This window comes from Mustela lutreola, chromosome 11 (genome assembly GCF_030435805.1).
Source record: "Mustela lutreola isolate mMusLut2 chromosome 11, mMusLut2.pri, whole genome shotgun sequence".
Lineage (NCBI taxonomy): Eukaryota > Metazoa > Chordata > Mammalia > Carnivora > Mustelidae > Mustela > Mustela lutreola.
The window spans coordinates 87,399,848-87,425,252 of NC_081300.1; the positions used below are offsets into that span (position 1 = coordinate 87,399,848).

At 45.3% G+C, this 25,405-nt stretch overlaps 1 protein-coding gene across 3 annotated transcripts in view; it reads right to left on the reverse strand.

Annotated features, from left to right (window-relative positions):
* CCDC60 (coiled-coil domain containing 60) overlaps positions 1 to 25,405 on the reverse strand; it is a 168,901-nt gene that overhangs the window by 46,287 nt on the left and 97,209 nt on the right. For all 3 annotated transcript variants that reach the window (XM_059140267.1, XM_059140266.1, XM_059140265.1), the window contains exon 3: positions 7,300 to 7,470. In XM_059140267.1, coding sequence (XP_058996250.1) covers positions 7,300 to 7,470 — 171 coding nt within the window. The remainder of the gene's footprint in view (positions 1 to 7,299; positions 7,471 to 25,405) is intronic.

Below are 25,405 nucleotides of genomic sequence, written 5' to 3' on the forward strand. Positions count from 1 at the left end.
TATTTATAAAACCAGTCTAGGGGCTGGATGTGGCCCATGGGCTGGAGTTTGCTAACCCTGCTGTACTAAATAGACATGCTCTGGGGGATAAAAAACAGAAAGAGAATTCAGAAGGGCTGGGAGGGGTGGGAATTGCAATTTTAAATAGGGTGATGAAGGGAGGTGTCACTGAGAAGGTGACATTTGATAAAAATTCTGCAGTACATAAAGGAGCGAGGCATTCAGATGTCTTGGGGCAGTGCACTGGATAGAGTGAACAGCAGGTGCAAATGTCCTGAGGTGGGGCTGCGTTTCAGAGACAATAGGGAGGTGAGGGGGAGGAGGAGAGAGAGAGAACAGAGCCTTACAGATCACTGCGGGGACTTGGCCTTTTCTCTAAATGAGAGTAAAGGATTTTGAGCTGAGAGAAAACACGTCTGACTTGCATTCAGAAAGGATCCTTCTCACTGCTGTTTTGAAAATGGTCTATGGTGGGGGTGGAGAGCAAGGACAGAGACAAGGAGACCTGTTAGGGGCATTGTAATAATTCTAGCCTGAGAGAGGAAGGTGGCTTCAGCTTGGCCATGGGGTCCTGGCCATGGAGACAGTGAAGAGTTGCAATGAAGGTATGAGACATAGGCAAGGAACTGCTTGGAGTTTGTGGCTCCTGTTTCTGGCCCTTTCCTTAAAGAGGCTTCATCCAACTCTACAGATTGCTGACTCATTGGTTGGTCGAATCAGCCAGGAAATATCGGGATCTCAAACTTTAGAAGCAGATACAACTGTGCCCCCAAAGTTCAGCCATAACCAGTCTTGCCCCCACAGCCAGCAGGCAGGCTGCTGTGGGAAACCAGAACCCCATGCTCTGCCGCATAGAGAAGATGGAGAATATGGAAACTTCCTGTCAAGCCAGACACCATCTGGGAAAGGGAAGGAGGGGGCTTGCTTAGAGAAGCGACATAGCCCAGACAGGCAGTTCATCTTTGAAACCCCTGGTCGTTTACCCAAAAAAGACTGTTAGAAAATGAAACAGAGTAAGTTACATTTGATGCCATATTAAAATTTTTTTTTTCTCCACCATCATGGAGCAAGTCCTTTCAGTTATAGAAAATAGTTTCTTTTTTTTTTTTCCCTTTCTAGCAGGCCTTGGTTTTTTATATATATATATATAAGCCATGACCAAATCTAGCCCATGGACACATTTTAAGAAGCCTACTGGGTGTGTAATGGAATCAATTGTATTTTAAAACTGTGAGATTTCACATAAAAATGGAGATGTTTTCGTTTTGAAAACTTGAAAACTCTTGCTCCTCTGGGCCTGTGTTCTGGCTGGCTAGAGTCAGGTGGGGCCCAAGATCAAGGCCGCTGCCCGCTTTACATGTGCTGTGGGCTTCTTGGAGGGTTGCCAGAGACTCCTGCACATCTGGCTTCTCACTCCTCATCAGACTTCTTATTTCCTGCTACGTGCGAATTCCCTTTGGGCCTTTTTACTTTCTGAGTCTCAGTCTAAGTACCTTCATTGATTGAATCACTGATGGGTTCCCTGTTTCATTCATTTTCACCTAGATTTATTGAACGTCTCTGGATGGCTGGAGGCTGTGGACCCAGCAATGAATGAACGAGACAGACCCAGCCTCTCCCCTGCGAAGCGTAGAGTCTAGGGGCAGAAACAGGTATAATGAAACCTGCAGTGGCGATGAGGCTGAGCAGAAGAGTAGATGGTTCTTTGATAGCACAAAATAGGGGCGTTGGCTGAAAAAGAGGCAGGGAATACTTCTTGGAGGAGGTCGTGGCCATTTAGAACCACAAGCCCCATGTTCTTTGACTCTCTTCCAAGGGAGAGATGGCCCTGTGGGCCCTTCCCCTGGAATCTTGGTTTTGTGAGTGGTTGAGCTGTTAGAACGTGTCCGTCAAAAGCAATTGGCGTGATGCCCATTTTTGGGCCTAGGCTCCACAAACTGGCAGCGTCTCCTTCTTGTTTCTCCGGATGCTCACTGTTAGCGCCCAGTCAGGGGCGTGCTGTGAGGAAGCTGGCAGCCTGAAGCTCGTAGGGAGAAGCACCATAGCTGCTGGGTCTCAGCCCTAGCCGAGCTCACAAGCTGACCGCCAGCTCCGAGGGGCCACCCGTGTGGACACACCGTGTTGGAAATGGACCCTTCGAGCTGCCCTGGCTAGTGGTGCTGGAGACAGTCCTTGCCCATTCGCCCAGCTCAAGCTGCAGAGTTGTGAGTGAAATAAAGGTTTGTTGCCTTGAGTTCTTAAATTTTGGAGTGGTTGTTCCCATCAGCAGAAACTGGAACAAACAGTGAGCTAAAATCTGAAGGTTGAATGGGAATTAAGTAAGTGCATGGGATGGGGGAAAGCCCTCCAGTGGGGGGACATATCATGAGTGCAGGAGTAGGTGAAGTGTGTGTGGCTGGGGCAGGGGGAGAAAGAGAGGACTAGCCCATCCAGACTCTTGTGGCCCCGCTCAGACTTTGGTCTTTATCCTTTTAGGAATGGCAGCCAAAAACCCCATTTCAGCTTTAAGCTGAAAGCAACTTATGTCTTGAGAAGATCACTCTGGTTCTGTGCGGGGAATGAGGCTGAGCAGTAGGACAGAGGAGGTGGCGTGGGGACACACATTAGGAATTTAGCTTCCTCCTGAGAATTCGAGGACGATCCTGGGGTCACAGAGTTAACTGAAAAACAGGACCAGAATCTAGGTCCACTGATTTCCATTTCCACGCACTCTTTATTCAGTCCTAGAGCTGAGGAGCCAGAAGCAAATACCTAGGCTTGCCCCTGTGGGGCAACTGTATCTCCAGTGGTTTAGACGACATAGACATTAACCCAACTGTTCCAGTCCTTAAGCTCTGGTTTTCTGTCCTCCTTCAACCAGGATAACAAGAAAAATTCCACCCTTGTTTTTTTTCCCACCTTTTCAGCTAAATCTGCAACTGAAAAACGAGGTCATTGAGCATGGTGGGAAAGCCGCTAGCAGGCAGAAATCTTTCGGGACATGCTTGATTTTCTTTTTCCCTTTGCCTACTTTGTCAGACTTAAAACTTCTGTCTGAAAGAACTTATCCTATGGTCTTGGATCCGCGGGGTGGAGATGGGGGGGTGGGGGGGGGAGTGGAGTAATCCCTCTCGCTTTTATAATGCGCAAGATCAAATACCTTGTTAAAAAAGTATTATAAATGAACACTTGTCTTTCTGATACTTCTGTGACTGGAATTATGTTTGTAGCACGCGGCTCTTAGATGAGAGATGCTTTCGGGTCTGCCTGGAAAGGAAGATTTTTTGCCATAAATCTGAGGATTTTTGGTAATTGAGGCCCAGAGAGATCAAATTCACCTTATTGAATAATAATAGTTACTGAGGGCTTCTTGTCTGGTATGCCAGGCTCTACGCTAAGCCCTGTTTCATTGGGTCCTCGTAACAAACCTGGGAGTTTGGTACCAGGCATCTGGGTGAAGGAGGCTCAGAGAGGTGCAGTGACTGGCCCAGAGTTGAACAGCTGTATGGGAAAAGTCCTGACTCCAACCCAACTTATCCACTGGTGGTCCTGGTATGGAGAATTCCCCATTGTTATTTTTTTTCTCTTTTTTTTTTAAAAGATTTTATTTATTTATTTGACAGAGAGAGATCACAGTAGACAGAGAGGCAAGCAGAGAGAGAGAGAGAGGGAAGCAGGTTCCCTGCTGAGCAGAGAGCCCGATGCAGGACTCGATCCCAAGACCCTGCGATCATGACCTGAGCCAAAGGCAGCAGCTTAACCCACTGAGCCGCCCAGGCGCCCGCCATTGCTATTTTTTAACCCTTGCTTCTCCACCTGCATTTGATGGCTACACAGCAGTCACGGCCTCCCCTTTTATTTTAACAGCCACACTTGTGCTGCTCCTAGAATCCACCAGATAAGACACAAGGAGACCAGTGTCTATGAGAAGAACGATCTCATGCATATTTAAGCTTATTAAACTTTAAATAAACCGTGTCTCACGCTCTGAAACATGGATGGGAGAAGAGAGAATCGTGTTCTATGACCGTGGATTAAAACCCCATTCAAACAAGGGAGACGTGGCAACAGAAGCCTTGAGAAAGTTGCAAGAGACTCTTTAACAGACGCCTCTCCCCCTTCCCCAGCGCCTGTTCGTTGGCCCGTTAATCTGAGTGCAGCTCCTGCAAGAAGGAATCCCGAGTTCTTTCCTTCTCCTTATGTCCTGGAAAGTCTGCCAGCTGGCTGCTTGTCAGTAGGAGCCCCCCAAATTAATGATGGGCTGTATGGTGACTAACATAACATAATGGAAAAAAAAAAAAAAAGAATCCTGGGCTCTAAGCACCGTTGGCTCAGGGAAAGCAGAGTTTGCACTAAGCTCTTGGAACCCTCATGGGTAAAGTAAGAACTGCCTTCCTCATTGAGTGGCTGGCCTTCTCTCTATCATGTGCCTCTATCCCATGAGCAGGTGTTATTGGTGGCCCATTTAGTGGATGGATGCTGGTGGCTCAGGTCATGACTTGCCTGCTTTCTTTTCACTCTGAAAATCACGTTTCCGAAAGATGACACCATCAATGCCGTCCACTTTCAGCTCTGGTCTTCCTAACCAGAAATGCTGCCCGTAGGAACTTCTGCTGGGCTGATACTGATGGGTCTAACCACGTCTCTTTCTTTCTTTTTTCTTTTTTTAAAAATTTTATTTATTTATTGGACAGAAAGAGATCACAAATAGGCAGAGAGGCAGGCAGAGAAAGAGAGGAGAAGCAGGCTCTCTGCTGAGCAGAGGGCCCGATACGGGGCTCGATCCCAGGATCATGACCTGAGCCGAAGGCAGCCGCTTAACCCACTGAGCCACCCAGGCGCCCCACCACATCTCTTTCTATTCAGCATTAAAGATCCTGCTCAAAAGTCACGCTTCTGGAGTATCTATCCAGACTCTCTTTTTGCCCCCTAACCTTGAGGGGATAGGCATTAGTGAAATCATAGAAATGCTATCTATGTTCTCTGCCCCCCAGCTTCTGGCATAAGGCTCTCCAAACCCTTCTAATCTCCTAAGTGGTAACAGCACTAGGAATATCCTTTGTTCTAATATTTGGTCTTAGACTCTGGTTCTTGGCACCAAACTCCTTAACCCTTTGGAATTTCCTGCGTGGTAGGAATGCCTTATGATACCATCAACTCAGTGTGGTTCCAGAACATTTTCATCACCCCCAAGGAGGCCCCCTTCCCATTAAGCAGTTACTCCCCACTCCCTCACTCCCTCGGCCCCTGGCAACCACCAATCTGCTTTCTGTCTGAGATAAACCTCAAAAACATTCTGGTAAGTGAAGGGAGCCATACGCAGAAAGGTCACGTGATATAGGATCTCACAGATAGGACCCTTGTTTTTAAGCAGCATATGTTGAGGGGCGCCTGGATGGCATATCCCATTAAGCATCCGACTCTTGGTTTCAGCTCAGGTCACGATCTCAGGATCCTGGGATTGAGCCCCACATCTGGCTCCATGCTCAGAATGGGTCTGCTTGAGGGTCTCTCTCCCTCTCCCTCTGCCCCTCCTTCTCACGCTCTCTTTCTCTCTCTCTCTGTCTCTCTCAAGTACATATATAAATCTTAAAAAAAGAAAAAAAAGAAGCACATATTGATACTTCTCTAAGTTCACACAGTGAAGAACAGAATTTGGGACATATTGTGGAGGAAAGGGGGTGTCTGCTGTGGATTCCTTTCCTCTTTAGCTGGCAGCCTGGCAGTGTGGGTCCTGGAAGCCCTAGCAGAGTGGCTGTCGACCTTGGCTCCACGTGGAAGTCATTGTGGGAACTTTCAAACATACTCAAACATACTTTCAAACATACCTGGACACAAGCAGCACCTCCAGAGGGTCTGATGTAGTTGGTCTGGGAAGCACCCTGGGCATTGGTATTTTGTGTTATCTAGTTGTATCCATGGGATGAAGTGAGCTTTGGGTCCTCCTACTCTGCCATCTTTCTCTGGGCATTGGTATTTAAAAAATAAAACTGCCCAGGTGATTCCGATGTGTAGCCAGGGTTGAGACCTTGGCTGTAACAGCACAATGGCTATGGGGACAGGCCATTTCCACCATCCTTCCCTCTCCACCTGCCTCAATACCTCCTTTCCATCCCAGATTCATGCCTTATTGAAGTCCAAGTATCCTAGGAGTCTGTCCATGCGGAATGGCATAGCCTAGGAATTTTGGTGTCACTCAGGGACTCAGGGATGCTTTTTATTTTATTTTATTTTAAGATTTTATTTATTTATCTGACAGATCCCAAGTAGGCAGAGAGGCAGGCAGAGAGAGGAAGGGAAGCAGACTCCCCGCTGAGCAGAGAGGCCCATGCTGGGTTCGATCCCAGGACCCTGAGATCATGACCTGAGCCGAAGGCAGAGGCTTTAACCCACTGAGCCACCCAGACACCCCTCAGGGATGCTTTTTAATTTATGACCTGAGTAACAGGGGAATTATGTGAGCATTTCTAAACTTCATTCCTAATCTCAAAAAGGGGGTGGGTAAAAGTATTACCTATCTAAGGAATATTTTGAAATTTAGATGAGAAGATGTGCATAAAGCACAGATTAGACACTCGTTATAATTATTGTTGTGGTTGTTACTGTCATCTTCCCCATTGCTGTTGTTACGTGAATGGACATTTCGTGATGGACCGGTCCATTGATGGTCCTCTCCCAACCAGAGGACAGAGCGGTACAGAAAGTGGGGGCTACTTTAGTCAACAAGCCAACAACCATTTCTTGTGCACCTGCTTTGGGTGGACACTGAGCTAGGATTTGAGGGTGCAGCTGAAGGTCTAGAATAGAGATCCTAATGTGGGTTAAAGTAAACGAGCACACAAACACGGTACAGGAACCCCGAATCTGAGTAGGTTTCGGAAGGGGTTGATCTGGAGTCCAGGAAATATCAGGAAAGGGCGCCATTCACCTTGGGCTTTCCATAAGTAGAACGTTAGTCAGAAGAGGATGTGGGAAAGGCTGTTATTGAAGGCCCAAGGAACAGCATGAGGAGAGGCCTAGGGCGAGGGGCAGGCCGTGTAGAGGGAGGGAAAGAGACACATTTGGGAACCAACAGGAGTTCTTGGATAGCTCTTGACATCAGACATGAGAACAGACATCTGTAGCAGAAGATACTCCACGGAGTCCCAGGAGGTCAGGCTGAGAGGTAGGTAGGAGCAGACTAAAAGCAATGGTCAGATGCCAGCCTGAGAGGGGGCTTCTGGTCAGAGACAACCGCCATCTCCTGGCCCAGGCAGGCGGCTTTCGCTCGGCACAGCCCTTCCCCAGACTGTGGGCGCTGCAGCTGCCGCATCTACTTACGTCAGAAGAATTTCGCTGTAATGGATGTCTGACATCTTTTTGGCTGGCTGGAATTTGTGTCTTTCTTCCTCTTTGAGTTTCTGAAGTTGCTGTTGCTTCTTTTTCAAGGCGCTCTCTTCTCGCAGCATGCTGAAGTAGCCGCGGCCTATCTTCGTGGACTGGATCAGCATGCTGGAGGGGGATGGGGGGCGGGGGGAGGAGAGAGCAACAAAGTTGAGCTGATCGTGAAGACAGTGTTATATATATATATTTTAAAGATTTTATTTATTTATTTATTAGAGAGATGGAGAGAGAGCACAAGGAGGCAGAGCAACAGGCAGAGGGAGAGGGAGAAGCAGGCTCTCTGCTGCCCGAAGCGGGGCTCGATCCCAGGACTCTGGGATCATGACCTGAGTCGAAGGCAGATGCTTAACCGACTGAGCCACCCAGGTGCCCCAAAGACAGTGTTACATTGTCCTGGGTCTGATCATCTCTGAAGGACACCCTCATACCTCCAGGGCAGGAACCTCCTTGCCATTGGAACTCCAGAGCCAGAAGGATCTCTCTGGCCTCAGTTCCTTCTTCAGTCCATTATTCAACAAATATTTATTGAGCAACTATTATGTGCCAGACACTCTGTTAGATGCTATGAAATGAGCATAATAATCCACACCCCGCAAGATGAGACACTTTTATGCTTGGAAAGGGGCTCATCCGTGATAATCGGTGGCAGATCAGTCCTGTAGGGCCTGGGCTCCTGGCCAAGGCTGCCTTCTCTCAGATTCACCTAAATGCTCACATTTGCTTCACATGCTTCACAAGGGCTGCAAAGTGGAGGCAGTAAGGTGTATAGGTGTTTGCTGTGTCATGTGACATACGTTGAGACTTCGTGACCCCACCACTGTTTCCTAATCAGACGTCCTGATACTGGCTTGATGCCAAGACATTCTGTGCTGACTGGTCTACACCCCTCCCCCATTTTGCCGTTTGTCACCTTGGGGTTGGAGTTTGAAGCACTCTGGTGGAGAAGGACTGAACCCATCTCTCTGTCTGTCCTGACTCTCTGGGAAGTTGTTAGGCACCGTGTTGAACCACCACCATGTTTCCCCAGCCGTGAGTATCAGTTCCGAGATTTACTTTTATTCTCAAAATTCCTCTTGAGCAACCAGTGTGTGCTGGGGACTGTGCTCACCACTGGGGACACGGTGATGAACAGAATGCTGCTCTAAGAGTAAACCAATGATGGTGAAGAATGACGGAGGTGAGAAGGACTCTGAGCTTTGTCAGAAGAGAGCACCTAATTCAGACTAGGGGGTGGTTGGAGACATCTTCCTGCATGAAGCGAGACCTCCTTTCCTTTGTTCTGAGTAACCTCTTTCTGTCTCCTTGTCTTTCTCTCGTGCTCAGCTTTGGAGGGGAATGTTCTCAGCAAGCTGTCTTGGTTAGATTTTGATGGATTAATTAATCCTTGTTCATTTTCTAGGAAGAGTTAAGGTGTTACTGAGGACATTTGCATGTCAGCAGTGGCTTCTCATAATGTCCACTGGGAAAAATATGCTGGGAGGCAGGGGGTGGAGCTTTCCCAGTATTTTTTTAAATTGTATCACACAGTGATAACTTTTCATTCATTTAGTTCTCGGGCAGACATTGCCTGAGAACCTGCTAGTCCAGACACTGTGAGGAGACTGAAGTTACACACAGCAATAAGATAAGGCATCTGCGGCCAGAGAGTTCACAGTATGATAGAGGAAGTACACCCATGAACATACACTCTGAGCACAATGTAGAAAGAGCTACAGGGACCTAGAGAAATCTAAGAGGGCTTCCCGGGGGAGGTGACATTTGGAATAAGTAGGGATTTACCAGTAGGAAAACACGTGGGAAATGGCATATAAGTGGATGGAATAGCAGTTAGTTATAAATGCGAAGAGGTGAATTATCGACTAAATGTTTGTGTCCCCTTAAAATTTATATGTTGAAACCCTACCCCCAATGTGATGGTATCAGAAGGTTAGGATTAGATGAGGTCATAAGGGTGGAGCCCTCATGAAAGGGATTAGTACGCTTAAAAGGGTCATGGGAAAGCTTCCTTCCTTTCTCTGCTGCCCATCATGTGAGGATACAACAAGATTCCAGCAGTCCACAACCCGGAAGAGGTTCTCACCAGAACCTGCCCATGCTGGCACTTTGATCCAGACTTCCAGTGTCCAGAACGTGGGAAATAAGTTTTTGTCATTTGCAAGCCACGCAGTCTATGGTACTTTATTATAGCAGCTGGAACTGACTAGGACGGCTGAATCCGAAGATGGCCCGTTTAGGAAACTACAAGTGTCTTTAAAAAGCTGGAGCACAGAAGGAATACGGGAGAGTGGCCAGAGCAAAAGCTGGCACCTGGCAGGGAGCAGGTGGTTCAGGGCTTTGGGGTCTGGATTGAAGTGAGCCCTGATCTGGGAGTTGCTAGAAATAGAACTTCTAGAAATGTTTCAGGAATCTGCAAATGTTTGAGTTTTTATAAACAGTTTTTCAAGCTAATGACAGTACAAAACTACAAAACATCCTGTTAGATACCAGATTGGTTCATTTTGTATAAGCTTTTCCTGCCATTTCTGTTGTGTTGACCAATTCTGCAAAGCACATTTTTTTCACATCTTAACATGTGTGAGACAAGTGTGTGTCTCATTTTATTGTGTTTGTCATCATCTACACATTCTAACTTTTTTGTGACTCTGGACAGCCTGACCACACAATAGCCTCCCTTGATGTTTTAGACCACAAAACCACTGGATCATGAGTTGGGGTCTGAAATGTACATTTTAAAAAAACATACTCTTATAAAATCAAGATAGTGACAGTATGAAAATTTGCAGACCGGGGATCAGTAGCTAGGAAGAAAATCTGGCAACAATAGCAAAGCATCCATTTTTTTTTTAAGACTTTATTTATTTATTTGACGAGAGAGAGAGAGAGAGGGAGAGAGAGAGATCACAAGTAGGCAGAGAGACAGACAGAGAGAGAGGGTAGCAGGCTCCCTGCCGAGCGGAGAGCCCAGGGCTCGATCTCAGGACCGTGAGATCATGACCTGAGCCGAAGGCAGAGAGAGGCTTAACCCACTGAGCCACCCAGGGGCCCCGCAAAGCATCTTTTTAAGAAATGTTGCATACAGCACTGTTGACTTTAATGAAAACATGGGATTCAGAGGAGCTGGATTTTAAATATGCAAAAATTTGTAGAATCTTTTAAGTGGGGTGCCTGGGTGCCTCAGTTGGTTAAGTGACTGCCTGCGGCTCGGGTCATGATCCTGGAGTCCCTGAATGGAGTCCCACATTGGGCTCCCTGCTCAACGGGGACTCTGTTTCTCTCTCTGACCTTCTCCCCTCTCATGCGCGCTGTCTTTCTGTCAAATAAATAAAAATCTTAAAAAAAAAAAAGAATCGGAGGAGTCAAGATGGCAGAGAAGTAGCAGGCTGAGACTGCTTCAGCTAGCCGGAGATCAGCTAGATAGCTTATCTAAAGATTGCAAACACCTGAAAATCCATCGGCAGATCGAAGAGAAGAAGAACAGCAATTCTGGAAACAGAAAAACAACCACTTTCTGAAAGGTAGGACCGGCGGAGAAGTGAATCCAAAGCGACGGGAAGATAGGCCCCGGGGGGAGGGGCTGGCTCCCGGCAAGCGGCGGAGCAACCGCGCACAAAATCAGGACTTTTAAAAGTCTGTTCCGCTGAGGGACATCGCTCCAGAGGCTAAACCGGGGCGAAGCCCATGCGGGGTCAGCGTGGCCTCAGGTCCCGCAGGGTCACAGAAGGATCGGGGGTGTCTGAGTGTCGCAGAGCTTGCGGGTATTGGAACGGGAAAGCCGGCTACAGAGGCAGAGCCGACAGTAAGCTCGCAGCTCCGTGTTACCTTGAACCGGTCCCAGGCTCGGTGAGCTCGGAGCGCGGCCGGAGGTCAGGCAGACGGGAGTAACTGGGCGCTGTTCTCTGAGGGCGCACTGAGGAGTGGGGCCCTGGGCTCTCGGCTCCTCCGGGCCGGAGACCAGGAGGCCGCCATTTGTATTCCCGTCCTCCAGAACTCTACGGAAAGCGCTCAGGGAACGAAAGCTCCTGGAAGCAAACCCGAGCGGATTACTCACCCCGGCCCCGGGTAAGGGCGGTGTAATTCCGCCTGGGGCAAAGACACTTGAGAATCACTACACCAGGCCCCTCCCCCAGAAGATCAACAAGAAATCCAGCCGAGACCAAGTTCACCTACCAAGGAGTGCGGTTTCAATACCAAGGAGAGCAGCAGAATTAAAGAGGAGGAGAAAGCCAAACACGGAACTCATGGCTTTTTTCCTGTGATTTTTTTTAGTCTTGCAGTTAATTTAATTTTTTCTTTTTCATTTTTTTTTTTTTTCTCGCCTTCGGGTAAAATTTTTTTTTTTTAACTGTTACCTTTTTCTTTTTTAACGATTTTTTACTAGTTTATCTAATATATATATTTTTTCTTTTTTACATTTTTCTTAGGTGTTTTCTTTTTTTAAAAATTCTTTTCTTTTCTTTTCTTTTCTTTTTTTTTCTTTTCTTTTTTTTTTTTTTTTTCTTTCTTCCTTTTTGAACCTCTTTTTATCCCCTTTCTCCCCACTCACGATTTTGGATCTCTTCTAATTTGGTTAAAGCATATTTTCCTGGGGTTGTTGCCACCCTTTTAGTATTTTACTTGCCCCTTCATTTACTCTTATCTGGACAAAATGACAAGACATAAAAATTCAACACAAAAAAAAGAACAAGAGGCAGTACCGAAGGCTAGGGACCTAATCAATACAGACATCGGTAATATGTCAGATCTAGAGTTCAGAATGACAATTCTCAAGGTTCTAGCCGGGCTCGAAAAAGGCATGGAAGATATTAGAGAAACCCTCTCGAGAGATATAAAAGCCCTTTCTGGAGAAATAAAAGAACTAAAATCTAACCAAGGTGAAATCAAAAAAGCTATTAATGAGATGCAATCAAAAATGGAGGCTCTACCTGCTAGGATAAATGAGGCAGAAGAAAGAATTAGTGATATAGAAGACCAAATGACAGAGAATAAAGAAGCTGAGCAAAAGAGGGACAAACAGCTACTGGACCACGAGGGGAGAATTCGAGAGGTAAGTGACACCATAAGACGAAACAACATTAGAATAATTGGGATTCCAGAAGAAGAAGAAAGAGAGAGGGGAGCAGAAGGTATACTGGAGAGAATTATTGGGGAGAATTTCCCCAATATGGCAAAGGGAACGAGCATCAAAATTCAGGAGGTTCAGAGAACGCCCCTCAAAATCAATAAGAATAGGCCCACACCCCGTCACCTAATAGTAAAACTTACAAGTCTCAATGACAAAGAGAAAATCCTGAAAGCAGCCCGGGAAAAGAAGTCTGTAACATACAATGGTAAAAATATTAGATTGGCAGCTGACTTATCCACAGAGACCTGGCAGGCCAGAAAGAGCTGGCATGATATTTTCAGAGCACTAAACGAGAAAAACATGCAGCCAAGAATACTATATCCAGCTAGGCTATCATTGAAAATAGAAGGAGAGATTAAAAGCTTCCAGGACAAACAAAAACTGAAAGAATTTGCAAATACCAAACCAGCTCTACAGGAAATCTTGAAAGGGGTCCTCTAAGCAAAGAGAGAGCCTACAAGTGGTAGATCAGAAAGGAACAGAGACCATATACAGTAACAGTCACCTTACAGGCAATACAATGGCACTAAATTCATATCTCTCAATACTTACCCTGAATGTGAATGGGCTAAATGCCCCTGTCAAAAGACACAGGGTATCAGAATGGATTAAAAAACAAAACCCATCTATATGTTGCCTCCAAGAAACACATTTTAAGCCCGAAGACACCTCCAGATTTAAAGTGAGGGGGTGGAAAAGAATTTACCATGCTAATGGACATCAGAAGAAAGCAGGAGTGGCAATCCTTATATCAGATCAATTAGATTTTAAGCCAAAGACTATAATAAGAGATGAGGAAGGACACTATATCATACTCAAAGGGTCTGTCCAACAAAAAGATTTAACAATTTTAAATATCTATGCCCCCAATGTGGGAGCAGCCAACTATATAAACCAATTAATAACAAAATCAAAGAAACACATCAACAATAATACAATAATAGTAGGGGACTTTAACACTCCCCTCACTGAAATAGACAGGTCATCCAAGCAAAAGATCAGCAAGGAAATAAAGGCCTTAAACGACACACTGGACCAGATGGACATCACAGATATATTCAGAGCATTTCATCCCAAAGCAACAGAATACACATTCTTCTCTAGTGCACATGGAACATTCTCCAGAATAGATCACATCCTCGGTCCTAAATCAGGACTCAACCGGTATCAAAAGATTGGGATCATTCCCTGCATATTTTCAGACCACAATGCTCTAAAGCTAGAACTCAACCACAAAAGGAAGTTTGGAAAGAACCCAAATACATGGAGACTAAACAGTATCCTTCTAAAGAATGAATGGGTCAACCGGGAAATTAAAGAAGAATTGAAAAAAATCATGGAAACAAATGATAATGAAAATACAACGGTTCAAAATCTGTGGGACACAACAAAGGCAGTCCTGAGAGGAAAATATATAGCGGTACAAGCCTTTCTCAAGAAACAAGAAAGGTCTCAGGTACACAACCTAACCCTACACCTAAAGGAGCTGGAGAAAGAACAAGAAAGAAACCCTAAGCCCAGCAGGAGAAGAGAAATCATAAAGATCAGAGCAGAAATCAATGAAATAGAAACCAAAAAAACAATAGAACAAATCAACGAAACTAGGAGCTGGTTCTTTGAAAGAATTAATAAAATTGATAAACCCCTGGCCCGACTTATCAAAAAGAAAAGAGAAAGGACCCAAATAAATAAAATCATGAATGAAAGAGGAGAGATCACAACTAACACCAAAGAAATACAAACTATTATAAGAACATACTATGAGCAACTCTATGGCAATAAATTTGACAATCTGGAAGAAATGGATGCATTCCTAGAAACATATAAACTACCACAACTGAACCAGGAAGAAATAGAAAGCCTGAACAGACCCATAACCAGTAAGGAGATTGAAACAGTCATTAAAAATCTCCAAACAAACAAAAGACCAGGGCCAGACGGCTTCCCGGGGGAATTCTACCAAACATTTAAAGAAGAACTAATTCCTATTCTCCTGAAACTGTTCCAAAAAATAGAAATGGAAGGAAAACTTCCAAACTCATTTTATGAAGCCAGCATCACCTTGATCCCAAAACCAGACAAGGATCCCACCAAAAAAGAGAGCTATAGACCGATATCCTTGATGAACACAGATGCGAAAATACTCAACAAAATACTAGCCAATAGGATTCAACAGTACATTAAAAAGATTATTCACCACGACCAAGTGGGATTTATTCCAGGGCTGCAAGGTTGGTTCAACATCCGCAAATCAGTCAATGTGATACAACACATCAATAAAAGAAAGAACAAGAACCATATGATACTCTCAATAGATGCTGAAAAAGCATTTGACAAAGTACAACATCCCTTCCTGATCAAAACTCTTCAAAGTGTAGGGATAGAGGGCACATACCTCAATATCATCAAAGCCATCTATGAAAAACCCACCGCAAATATCATTCTCAATGGAGAAAAACTGAAAGCTTTTCCGCTAAGGTCAGGAACACGGCAGGGATGTCCATTATCACCACTGCTATTCAACATCGTACTAGAGGTCCTAGCCTCAGCAATCAGACAACAAAAGGAAATTAAAGGCATCCAAATCGGCAAAGAAGAAGTCAAATTATCACTCTTCGCAGATGATATGGTACTATATGTGGAAAACCCAAAAGACTCCACTCCAAAACTGCTAGAACTTATACAGGAATTCAGTAAAGTGTCAGGATATAAAATCAATGCACAGAAATCAGTTGCATTTCTCTACACCAACAGCAAGACAGAAGAAAGAGATATTAAGGAGTCAATCCCATTTACAATTGCATCCAAAACCATAAGATACCTAGGAATAAACCTAACCAAAGAGACACAGAATCTATACTCAGAAAACTATAAAGTACTCATGAAAGAAATTGAGGAAGACACAAAGAAATGGAAAAATGTTCCATGCTCCTGGATTGGAAGAATAAATATTGTGAAAATGTCTATGCTACCTAAAGCAATCTACACATTTAATGCAATTCCTATCAAAGTACCATCCATCTTTTTCAAAGAAATGGAACAAATAATGCTAAAATTTATATGGAACCAGAAAAGACCTCGAATAGCCAAAGGGATATTGAAAAAGAAAGCCAACGTTGGTGGCATCAGAATTCCGGACTTCAGGCTCTATTGCAAAGCTGTCATCATCAAGACAGCATGGTACTGGCACAAAAACAGACACATAGATCAATGGAACAGAATAGAGAGCCCAGAAATAGACCCTCAAATCTATGGTCAACTAATCTTCGACAAAGCAGGAAAGAATGTCCAATGGAAAAAAGACAGCCTTTTCAATAAATGGTGCTGGGAAAATTGGACAGCCACATGCAGAAAAATGAAATTGGACCATTCCCTTACACCACACACAAAAATAGACTCAAAATGGATGAAGGACCTCAATGTACGAAAGGAATCCATCAAAATCCTTGAGGAGAACACGGGCAGCAACCTCTTCGACCTCTGCCGCAGCAACATCTTCCTAGGAACAACGCAAAAGGCAAGGGAAGCAAGGGAAAAAATGAACTACTGGGATTTCATCAAGATCAAAAGCTTTTGCACAGCAAAGGAAACAGTTAACAAAATCAAAAGACAACTGACAGAATGGGAGAAGATATTTGCAAACGACATATCAGATAAAGGACTAGTGTCCAGAATCTATAAAGAACTTAGCCAACTCAACACCCAAAGAACAAATAATCCAATCAAGAAATGGGCAGAGGACATGAACAGACATTTCTGCAAAGAAGACATCCAGATGGCGAACAGACACATGAAAAAGTGCTCCATATCACTCGGCATCAGGGAAATACAAATCAAAACCACAATGAGATATCACCTCACACCAGTCAGAATGGCTAAAATCAACAAGTCAGGAAATGACAGATGCTGGCGAGGATGCGGAGAAAGGGGAACCCTCCTACACTGTTGGTGGGAATGCAAGCTGGTGCAGCCACTCTGGAAAACAGCATGGAGGTTCCTCAAAATGTTGAAAATAGAACTGCCCTATGACCCAGCAATTGCACTATTGGGTATTTACCCTAAAGATACAAATGTAGTGATCCAAAGGGGCACATGCACCCGAATGTTTATAGCAGCAATGTCCACAATAGCCAAACTATGGAAAGAACCTAGATGTCCATCAACAGATGAATGGATCAAGAAGATGTGGTATATATACACAATGGAATACTATGCAGCCATCAAAAGAAATGAAATCTTGCCATTTGCAACAACATGGATGGAACTAGAGCGTATCATGCTTAGCGAAATAAGTCAAGCAGAGAAAGACAACTATCATATGATCTCCCTGATATGAGGAAGTGGTGATGCAACATGGAGGCTTAAGTGGGTAGAAGAAGAAGAAATGAAACAAGATGGGATTGGGAGGGAGACAAACCATAAGTGACTCTTAATCTCACAAAACAAACTGAGGGTTGCCGGGGGGAGGGGGTTTGGGAGAAGGGGTTGGGATTATGGACATTGGGGAGGGCATGTGATTTGGTGAGTGCTGTGAAGTGTGTAAACCTGGCGATTCACAGACCTGTACCCCTGGGGATAAAAATATATGTTTATAAAAAAAAAAAAAAAAAAAAAAAAAAAAAAGAATCTCTTAAGCAATGTATTTCTCTTACATTTTCCCTTTAATGCAGAGAGTGATATATTAAAAATCGTCTAGGATAGTGAAGAGAAGCTTTTAAAAATCGTGACATAATATTTTTATGAAATAGAAGTTCTAAAGGGATAAGAAAGCATTGTCTTAATTTAATTGGCAGTATTTTTTATCTTGTTTTGTTTTAAGTGATGTGTCTTAGCCTCAATGACAGCCTATGGTATTTGAATTTCTTACAAATATGTCACTGACAGGTGACATCAGTCATCTTTTTCTACACTTAGACCCTGCTTCTCGGCTCATGTCACATTTTCTGAATGTCTACACTACGTGTCACATGTCCAACCCAGCCAGCCAGTTGCAGGCAAGGATCACATATTCTCCCAGTTCATATTCTTGTCATAGCAAAATAATCTCTCAGTTTCCTCTCGGACAAAATTGTGCAAAAATAAATGAATGTGTAACCTGGGGTAACCCAGTGAAACTGTGTGACAGATAACTTTGGCCCTTAATTGTCTAGGAGCTTTTTCCTGGCTTTTATTTTTAGGTTGAGGAATGCGAGCCGTTGATATGATGTGGAATTCGTGTTTGGAACAACAGTGTGCTTCTATTTTGCTTTTAAGCTTCTGAATCCACTAATCAAAAGAGTGTCCTGAGGTTACAGGATAATCTGATAAAAAAGAAAACTGTTACCACTGGCAACCTCTTAATTTCACAAATGACGGTTTTCTTGCTGTAGCACAAACAAAGCTATTGCAGAGCCAACCTGGGGGCTGGGGCTGATGTGACAGCCACCTTTGTTGTGTTACTTCACTGAGGCTCCTTGCTCAAAATTTGGTTCCGAGTTTGAAACAGACATCACAGATGTACTAAAAAGGTGTGAAGCAACTTTGTACTCACATAATGAGACTTTCTGGGCAGAGCAGGGAGGTTCCCAAGCAGGTCTGAAATCAGCCTGCGAGAGCAGAGACGGGTGACTGCCTCAGGGTTTTATCGTGGTCAGGGAGTGGGGCTGGGGTGAGCAGTCCCTTGCCTGTGGCTTGAGCTTCCCTCCAGCACCAAAAGCAGCAGCTGGACCTTCTTGTTAGCTTGCCCAGGGGTGGACAGAAGGGAAAGAGACAGTGGTGGGGGGGGAGCTTGAAGGCTGTCGGGAGTCATACATCAAAAATGTTGTTAGATTCTTCATTGCAGTGATTCACGCCCAACTTGATCTTTGTCTGTCTGCTTGGATAACTGCATCATTATCAACCATCAGACGGTAATTTATTGAATTCTTACTGTGTGCCAGGCACTCCCTCTAGGTGCTGAGATACAGCAGCGAACAAAACAGCCGCAATATTCCTGCGCTCGGGAAAGTCAGGTGGAGAAGGATGAAAATGAAGAAGTGAGCTCTAGACAGTATGTGAGGTGCTGCGGAAGATCATAAAGTCGGGACGTGGGGGGGAGTGGCTGCCAGGGGTAGGGGGAGAGTGTGTGCAGGTTGAAATACAAGCTCAGCTGAATGGATAAAGAAGATGTGGTATATACGTATATAGACAATGAGATGTTACTCAGCCACGAGAAAAAGAAATCTTGCCATTTGCAATAATGTGGCTGGAACTAGAGGGTATAATGCTAAGCAAAACAAGTCAACCAGAGAAAGGCAATTATCTTATGATTTCACTCATATGTGGAATTTAAGAAACAAAACAGAGGAGCATAGAGGAAGGGAGGGGGAAAAATAAAATAAGTTGAAATCAGAGAGGGAGACAAACCGTAAGAGACTCTTTAACTCTAGGAAAGAAACTGAGGCTCGTTGGAGGGGAGGTTGGTGGGGGATGGGGTAGCTGGGGGATGGGCATTAAGGAGGACACGTTGTGTAATGAGCCCTGGGCTTTATATGCAACTGATGAATCACTGAACTCTACCTCTGACACTAATAGTATGCTCTATGTTAATTAATTGAATGTAAATAAAATTAAAATACATAGATGACCAACAAAAGGTCTTGCTGAGAAGGTGGCATGCAGGTTTCTGGGGGAAGAGTGTTTCAAGTAAAGGGAGCAGCATATGCAAAGGCCCTGGGCAATTACAATTTTAGAGTAAGGAAGTTTAATTTTCATGGAATAAAATGTGATATTGCACAATGCACTTTTGCTATTGATGCATTGTATTTGCTTTAGATATTGGTGTTCTATTTAAGACTTGTGGTAGAAAGGTCCTGCTCTAAAAATGGAAGGAAGGAAAGAAGGGAAAAAGAGAGAAAGGAAAGAAGGGGAAAAGGAAAGAGGGAAGGAAAGGAGAGAGGAAGAAAGGAAGAGCTGTGTCCTGGACTGGGATACGCAGGAAAATACCAGGGGACTCTGCGGCTTCGGGTACCTGCTCCTTCCCCACAGCCTTGCTCCAGGGCACTACTCCAGGAGGCAGTAGATTTTACCATTTTAATTAAGAAGTTCATTGCTATTAACTCAATCTAACATCCTCTTGTGCAGGAACCCAGTAACAGAGCTGTAGAGGCCCCTCTCTGCTGCTGGAGTTCAATAAGACTCACCTGCTTCCAGTGTGTTCTTGAGATGTAACAAACCATGTAGAGAAGAGGCCTTTGAAGTGAACTAGGCAGTGATAGGGTTTCACATCTGTGGTAGACCTTAGCCCTGATTGCCTCTGTTTCTGCCCCTCCCCAACCCTCTTGCTCCTGGAGGCGTGGATTAACTTATGTATTCTCATAACAGCTCTGTGTTGTATCTAGACGCTGCCGTTATCACTGGGTCTGAACCTGGTAGTAGGTTGAGCTACGGAGTCCTGCTGTCCGGTGTGCTGGGTTATAGACTTCCCCCGGGAAGTCTCACCTGCCTACCCCGAAGGTCCATCAACTTTAGAGACTCTGTGGGTCACTGGGTCCTTGGCGAACTTGAGTGACTTGGCCTTGACTGGCAAGGCCTTTACCTATGAAACCTCCCTTGGAGTTGCCCAGATTCTCTTAGGGAGTGAAAGGTCATCATTGAAAGGTGTCTGTCCCAGGACAGACCATGGTCTTCAGGGACAGAAAGAGCGGAGGCAGGTGTGGGGAAGACTCATCATGTCTGATGATTGAGCATGACAAGGGGAGGGTCCCACGGACGGAACAGACCTGGCCAGTTTGGTGGGCTTTGGGCTTGGATTTCAGTGTCTGATTTCAAAGCCACTGTCTTCCCCTGAAGCTGTGTATTATGAATTACGGAGGCTGTGTATTATGGATTGAACTGTGTCCCCCTACAATGCGTAGGTTGAAGCCTTAACTCCCAGTATCCAGAATGTGACCTTACTTAGAAATAAGGTCATTGCTCAGGCAATTAGGTAAGATGAGGTGGTGCTGGCGTAGGGTGGGCCCTCATCCAGTAGGACTGGTGTCCTTATCAAAAGGGGAAGTTTGGACCGAGGCCCGCACACAGGGAGAAGGCCATATAAAGATGGAGGCAGAGATGTGGGTGATGTTTCCACTGGCAATGGGGAACACCAGAAATGGCTTGGCAGTCTTGAGAAGCTGGGTGGAGGCATGGTACGGAGTCTCCCTTACAGGGCTCCGAAGGAACCAATCCCCCAACACACTGACCTTGGACTTCCAGCCTCCACAAGTGTGAGACAGCACATTTCTGCTCAAACTGTTGCAGTGCGATCATGGAACCGCTTACTGTTTCTATTGTCTTTGGCTGTGAGGGTCCACCACATCCCGATTAAATTAATTTATAGAAAGGGCCACGCTGATGGTCCGTGCCACAGCAAATGAAAAGGGCTTGAGGGGCGCCTGGGTGGCTCAGTGGGTTAAGCCGCTGCCTTCAGCTCAGGTCATGATCCCAGGGACCTGGGATCGAGTCCCGCATCGGGCTCTCTGCTCAGCAGGGAGCCTGCTTCCCTCTCTCTCTCTGCCTGCCTCTCTGCCTACTTGTGATCTCTGTCTGTTAAATAAATAAAATCTTTAAAAAAAAAAAAAAAAAAAAAGAAAAGGGCTTGACTATGACATGGCACGCCTTAGGCTGCACACCTGTTAGGCGTTGGACTCTGTGTTAGACCCTGACTCTGTGTTAGGTCGTGTTTGAGGCACTGGCGTTACAAAGGTGAACACATCCTCAGAGAATTCACAGCCTTTCCCTCTGCAGTCTTAGTGAGCTGTCCTTTTATTGTAATGAAGAGGTTGGTGAGACTCAGTTTGACTCAGTGATGCCCTTATTCCAAAAAGTATTAGAGGCAGAACATTTTTTTAAAAGTGAAAAAGGCGAGGAAAACAAGAAGGCCAACATCAGGTCAGACAGGTGTCAAAACCTGTACCACGTGATCAGGGGTGCCAGTTTGGCCCTGAGCATCCTGGTGGCTAATGCAAGGAGGGAAACACAATCCCTCGTGTGATTCCTAATGACCATACAGTTTTTAGAGACCTGCTCGGGAGATGCCTCCTTATTCCTGGTGCTGAAACTGGGAAGAGATTTCGCTCAAGGACCTGTACAGGGAGGGTCCTGTGTAAAACCACGTCTGTAACAGAACCCTAAATGCCCAGAGTGGCGAAGGCCTCTGTAACTCACAGAATGGGGTAGGGGAACCGGGCTTGGGGAATCTAGTCAGCAGGTGTTCTATTGGAATTACCATCCAAACCAAAGCAAACCAAAGCAGCCAGACTCCCAGCTGCTAGATCTTCTGGAAAGAGCCGGGTGAGAGACAAGCGTGGTCGGGAGGGGGGTCTGGGCCCTCACGTCAGACACTCCAGTCTATTCTGGGAACTTCAGGCTACAGGATGTTCAGTCGGTACGCCGAGAAGCGCTCCCACGGCACCATGGAGGCCCGTTTAAAAATACTTAATATTTTAGCAAATTCCTATCTAATTCCCTTGTATTCTCCCTACATTTCCCCATCATTATTGCTGATTACCAGGCTATTGGTGTGAAGGGAGCTATTTGCAGGGAAGAGCAGTTTTCGCCTTTAAATCCACTCACCCGGGGCCTCCTGTTCACCGCTTTCCACGCTGTAAAACTCCCCTGGCTAACATCGCAAGAGGAACGATGGGGAGTCAAATAATTAACTGCATCAGGCAAGCGGAGGAAGAAGCCGATTATAAAATGGAAAGCTTCCTCTACCCAGTGCCACTTATTCCTAACCAGTGCATGGGGGTGGGTTTTTATTTCTAAGGGACATATGTTCTCGGTACGGGAGTCTACGTGCGATCCCGTGAATGGAGATTGCGCACTTCGGCAGTGGGAATGTTCTGAGCAGGGCTTAGCTGAGACAGACCAGAGGCTGTCTTTGGCTATGGAGTCCTGCTGTCCGGTAAGGAAGCCCAGGTTTTTCTTCCCCAGCACCTTCAGACTTGAGGAGCCATAAGTACATGGTGAGGCTTGCTGGGGACAGCCTCTGCATGGGACCTTTACTTTAACCCCTCTCTTCGGCAGGTTTTAAACCTCTCTGAACTACAGGGGCAGTTGGTTAAGCATCTGTCTTTGGCTCAGGTCATGATCCCGGGGTCCTGAGATACAGCCCCACATCAGCTTCCCTGCTCAGCTTCTCCCTTTCCTGTCCCTCCTCTCACTCCTGCTCTGTCTCTCTCAAATAAAGAAATAAAATCTTAAACACACACACACACACACAACACACACCCCCAAAAACCTCTCTGAACTACAGACTCTTCAACTTTGAATGGGAAAAATCTTAGATCTTGCCTTCAAGGGCCTTTGAGAGGATTAAGTGAGTTGGTGGATATAAAGAGCTTAGAATGGTGCCTGGTACATAGGACCCAATGATTGGGAGCTGGAGCTGTTACTGCTAACATTGTTATTGCCAACTTGCTAACATTCCCGAGGGGTTGGTGTGATTTCCAGGTGAGAAAACATGGAAAGTTGTTGGTAAACGATGAGGGTCCATCACAGCTGGAACGTGGGAAAAGCAGGGCTTGGAAGCCAGGAGAGCTGGTTCCAGAATGTTCCCGTCTCCACCTGTGCGCTGCCAGTTCAAGCACATTCAGCAGGAAGCTGTAAAGCTTGGAGTTTGTTTATCTCCAGGCTGTATGTTGTGTGCAGAGGTCATTTCTAGGCTTATAGAATAGAAACTGGTGGCTTAGCTTTTCCGCTTTTAGACCATGTTTCACCCAATCCCAGATACCACCTGTGGCAGATTGAAGTCATTATTCACACTCCCCCTTTCCCAGCACCTTGGCTTTTGCCTTTCATGTGACTTCCTTGGCCTATGGATGTTAGCAGATGTCACTTGAACAGAAGCTTGAATTGGGTCCATGACGATAACAAACCCCACTCTTTTGCTGAACCCGGAAGAATGAGAAAGGCATGAGGAACAGAACTAAACCCACTGAATCTCAGCCAAGATCGGCCAAGCCTCAGTTAACCTATAGACACATGGGCAAAGGAAGAAATATGTCCTGCAGGTCACTGAGTTTGGGGCAGCTTGTTACATAGCGTTATGGTGAAAATAGCTGACCAACACATTGTCTATTATAAGATGCACTTTTATTTTTTAAAGCTTTGAATTTCTCATTGTTTTGTTTTGTTTTTTAAGATTTTATTTGCTTATTTGACAGACAGAGATCACATGAAGGCAGAGAGGCAGAAAGAGAGAGAAGGGGGGAAGCAGGCTCCCTGCTGAGCAGGGAGCCCAATGGCGGGCCTCGATCCCAGGACCCTGAGATCATGACCCGAGCTGAAGGCAAAGGTTTAACCCATTGAGCCACCCAGGTGCCCCTGCACTTTTATTTTTGAGCACAAAGAAGGAAAGACCCATGCCAGTTAAATTAAGAAAATAATTGTACATTACATCCCCAGTTCGGAGGTGTTCAAATGTGTGGGGGATAATGTCCCTCTTAGATAAGATAAAATATGGTAATAAGAAAGAAATCGCCTCAGACTTGAGAAAAGATGGTCCAGAATAGAGCTTAGATCACAAAATAATTTACAGCTCATTCTGAGAAGTATCTAGCATACTTAATAAAATACTTGTGCAAACTTCTGATATCTTTTGATGACATAAAGAGCCCTTTCGGGATGTTAGATTGCCCCACACAACTGGCCCATCAGACTTGTAACAAGGCTCTTAACTTTTTTTTTTTTTTAAGATTTTATTTATTTGACAGGCAGAGATCACAAGCAGGCAGAGAGGCAAGCAGAGAGAGGGAGAAGCAGGCTCCCCGCTGAGCAGAGAGCCTGATGTGGGGCTCGATCCCAGGACCCCGGGACCATGACCTGAGCTGAAGGCAGAGGCTTAACCCACTGAGCCACCCAGGCACCCCAAGGCTCTTAACTTTTAACAAACCATTCCTCCCTTGGGCAGGGCTATCTAACTAGCTCCTTGTTACTCAAAGTGTGGTGGTCTTTTTACTAGCATCATCCACATCACTTAGGAGTTTGTGAGAAAGGCAGAATCTTGGGTCCCCTTCAGACCTCCTGAATGAGAAACTGCATTTTAGGAGGACCCCCAGGTGATTCATATATGCACTGAGGTCTGAGATGCATTAGTCTGGCTGTCCCCTTTCCTCTATTAAGAAAACAAAAACGGGCACCTGGGTGGCTCAGTGGGTTAAAGCCTATGCCTTCGGCTCAGGTCATGATCCCAGGGTCCTGGGATCGAGCGCCACATCCGGGTCTCTGCTCAGCCAGGAGCCTGCTTCCCTTCCTCTCTCTCGCCTGCCTCTCTGCCTACTTGTGATCTCTGTCTGTCAAATAAATAAATAAAATCCTAAAAAAAGAGAGAACAAAAACAAAAAACAAAACAAAAAGCCTCCAACAAAACAAAAGAATTCTCCAGGAAGAAATCTTTGAACTATTAGAACTCTATTTCTGTTACAAATCGTTGATCTATTAGAAGCTTGCTTCCCTTGATCCAGGTTTGGAGTAAAACTTTAACACGTGCTAGCGATCACTTCATCGCAGAAAATTCCTGAAGCACATGGGTAGTAGACACTGTCAACCTTTGAGGGCGCTTGGCTTGCAGTAAGTCTCCTTTTTAACAGAATCCGCTCCATCCTGAGGGCCGTAGAGGAAACTAGGGCTGAGCAGCATCGAAAGCAGCCCAGCTCCCTTCACAGGGGCCTTTCTAGAAGCTGTGGAGTTCTGCGGTACGGTGCTGGGGGAGTAGCAAAGGGAACTCATGGTCACCCTCTCTCCTGGGGGGGGGGGGGGATTAACCTCCGCAAATCACTTTGTTAAAAACCAAGAGCCCAGATGTACTTTAAAAAACAAAACAAAACAAAACAAAATCCAAAGAACCAAAACCTAACTTTTAATGGCATTACGGCTCTTCCTCCAGCTGGTTTTCACTCATATTTTCTGTCTCTGTCTGCA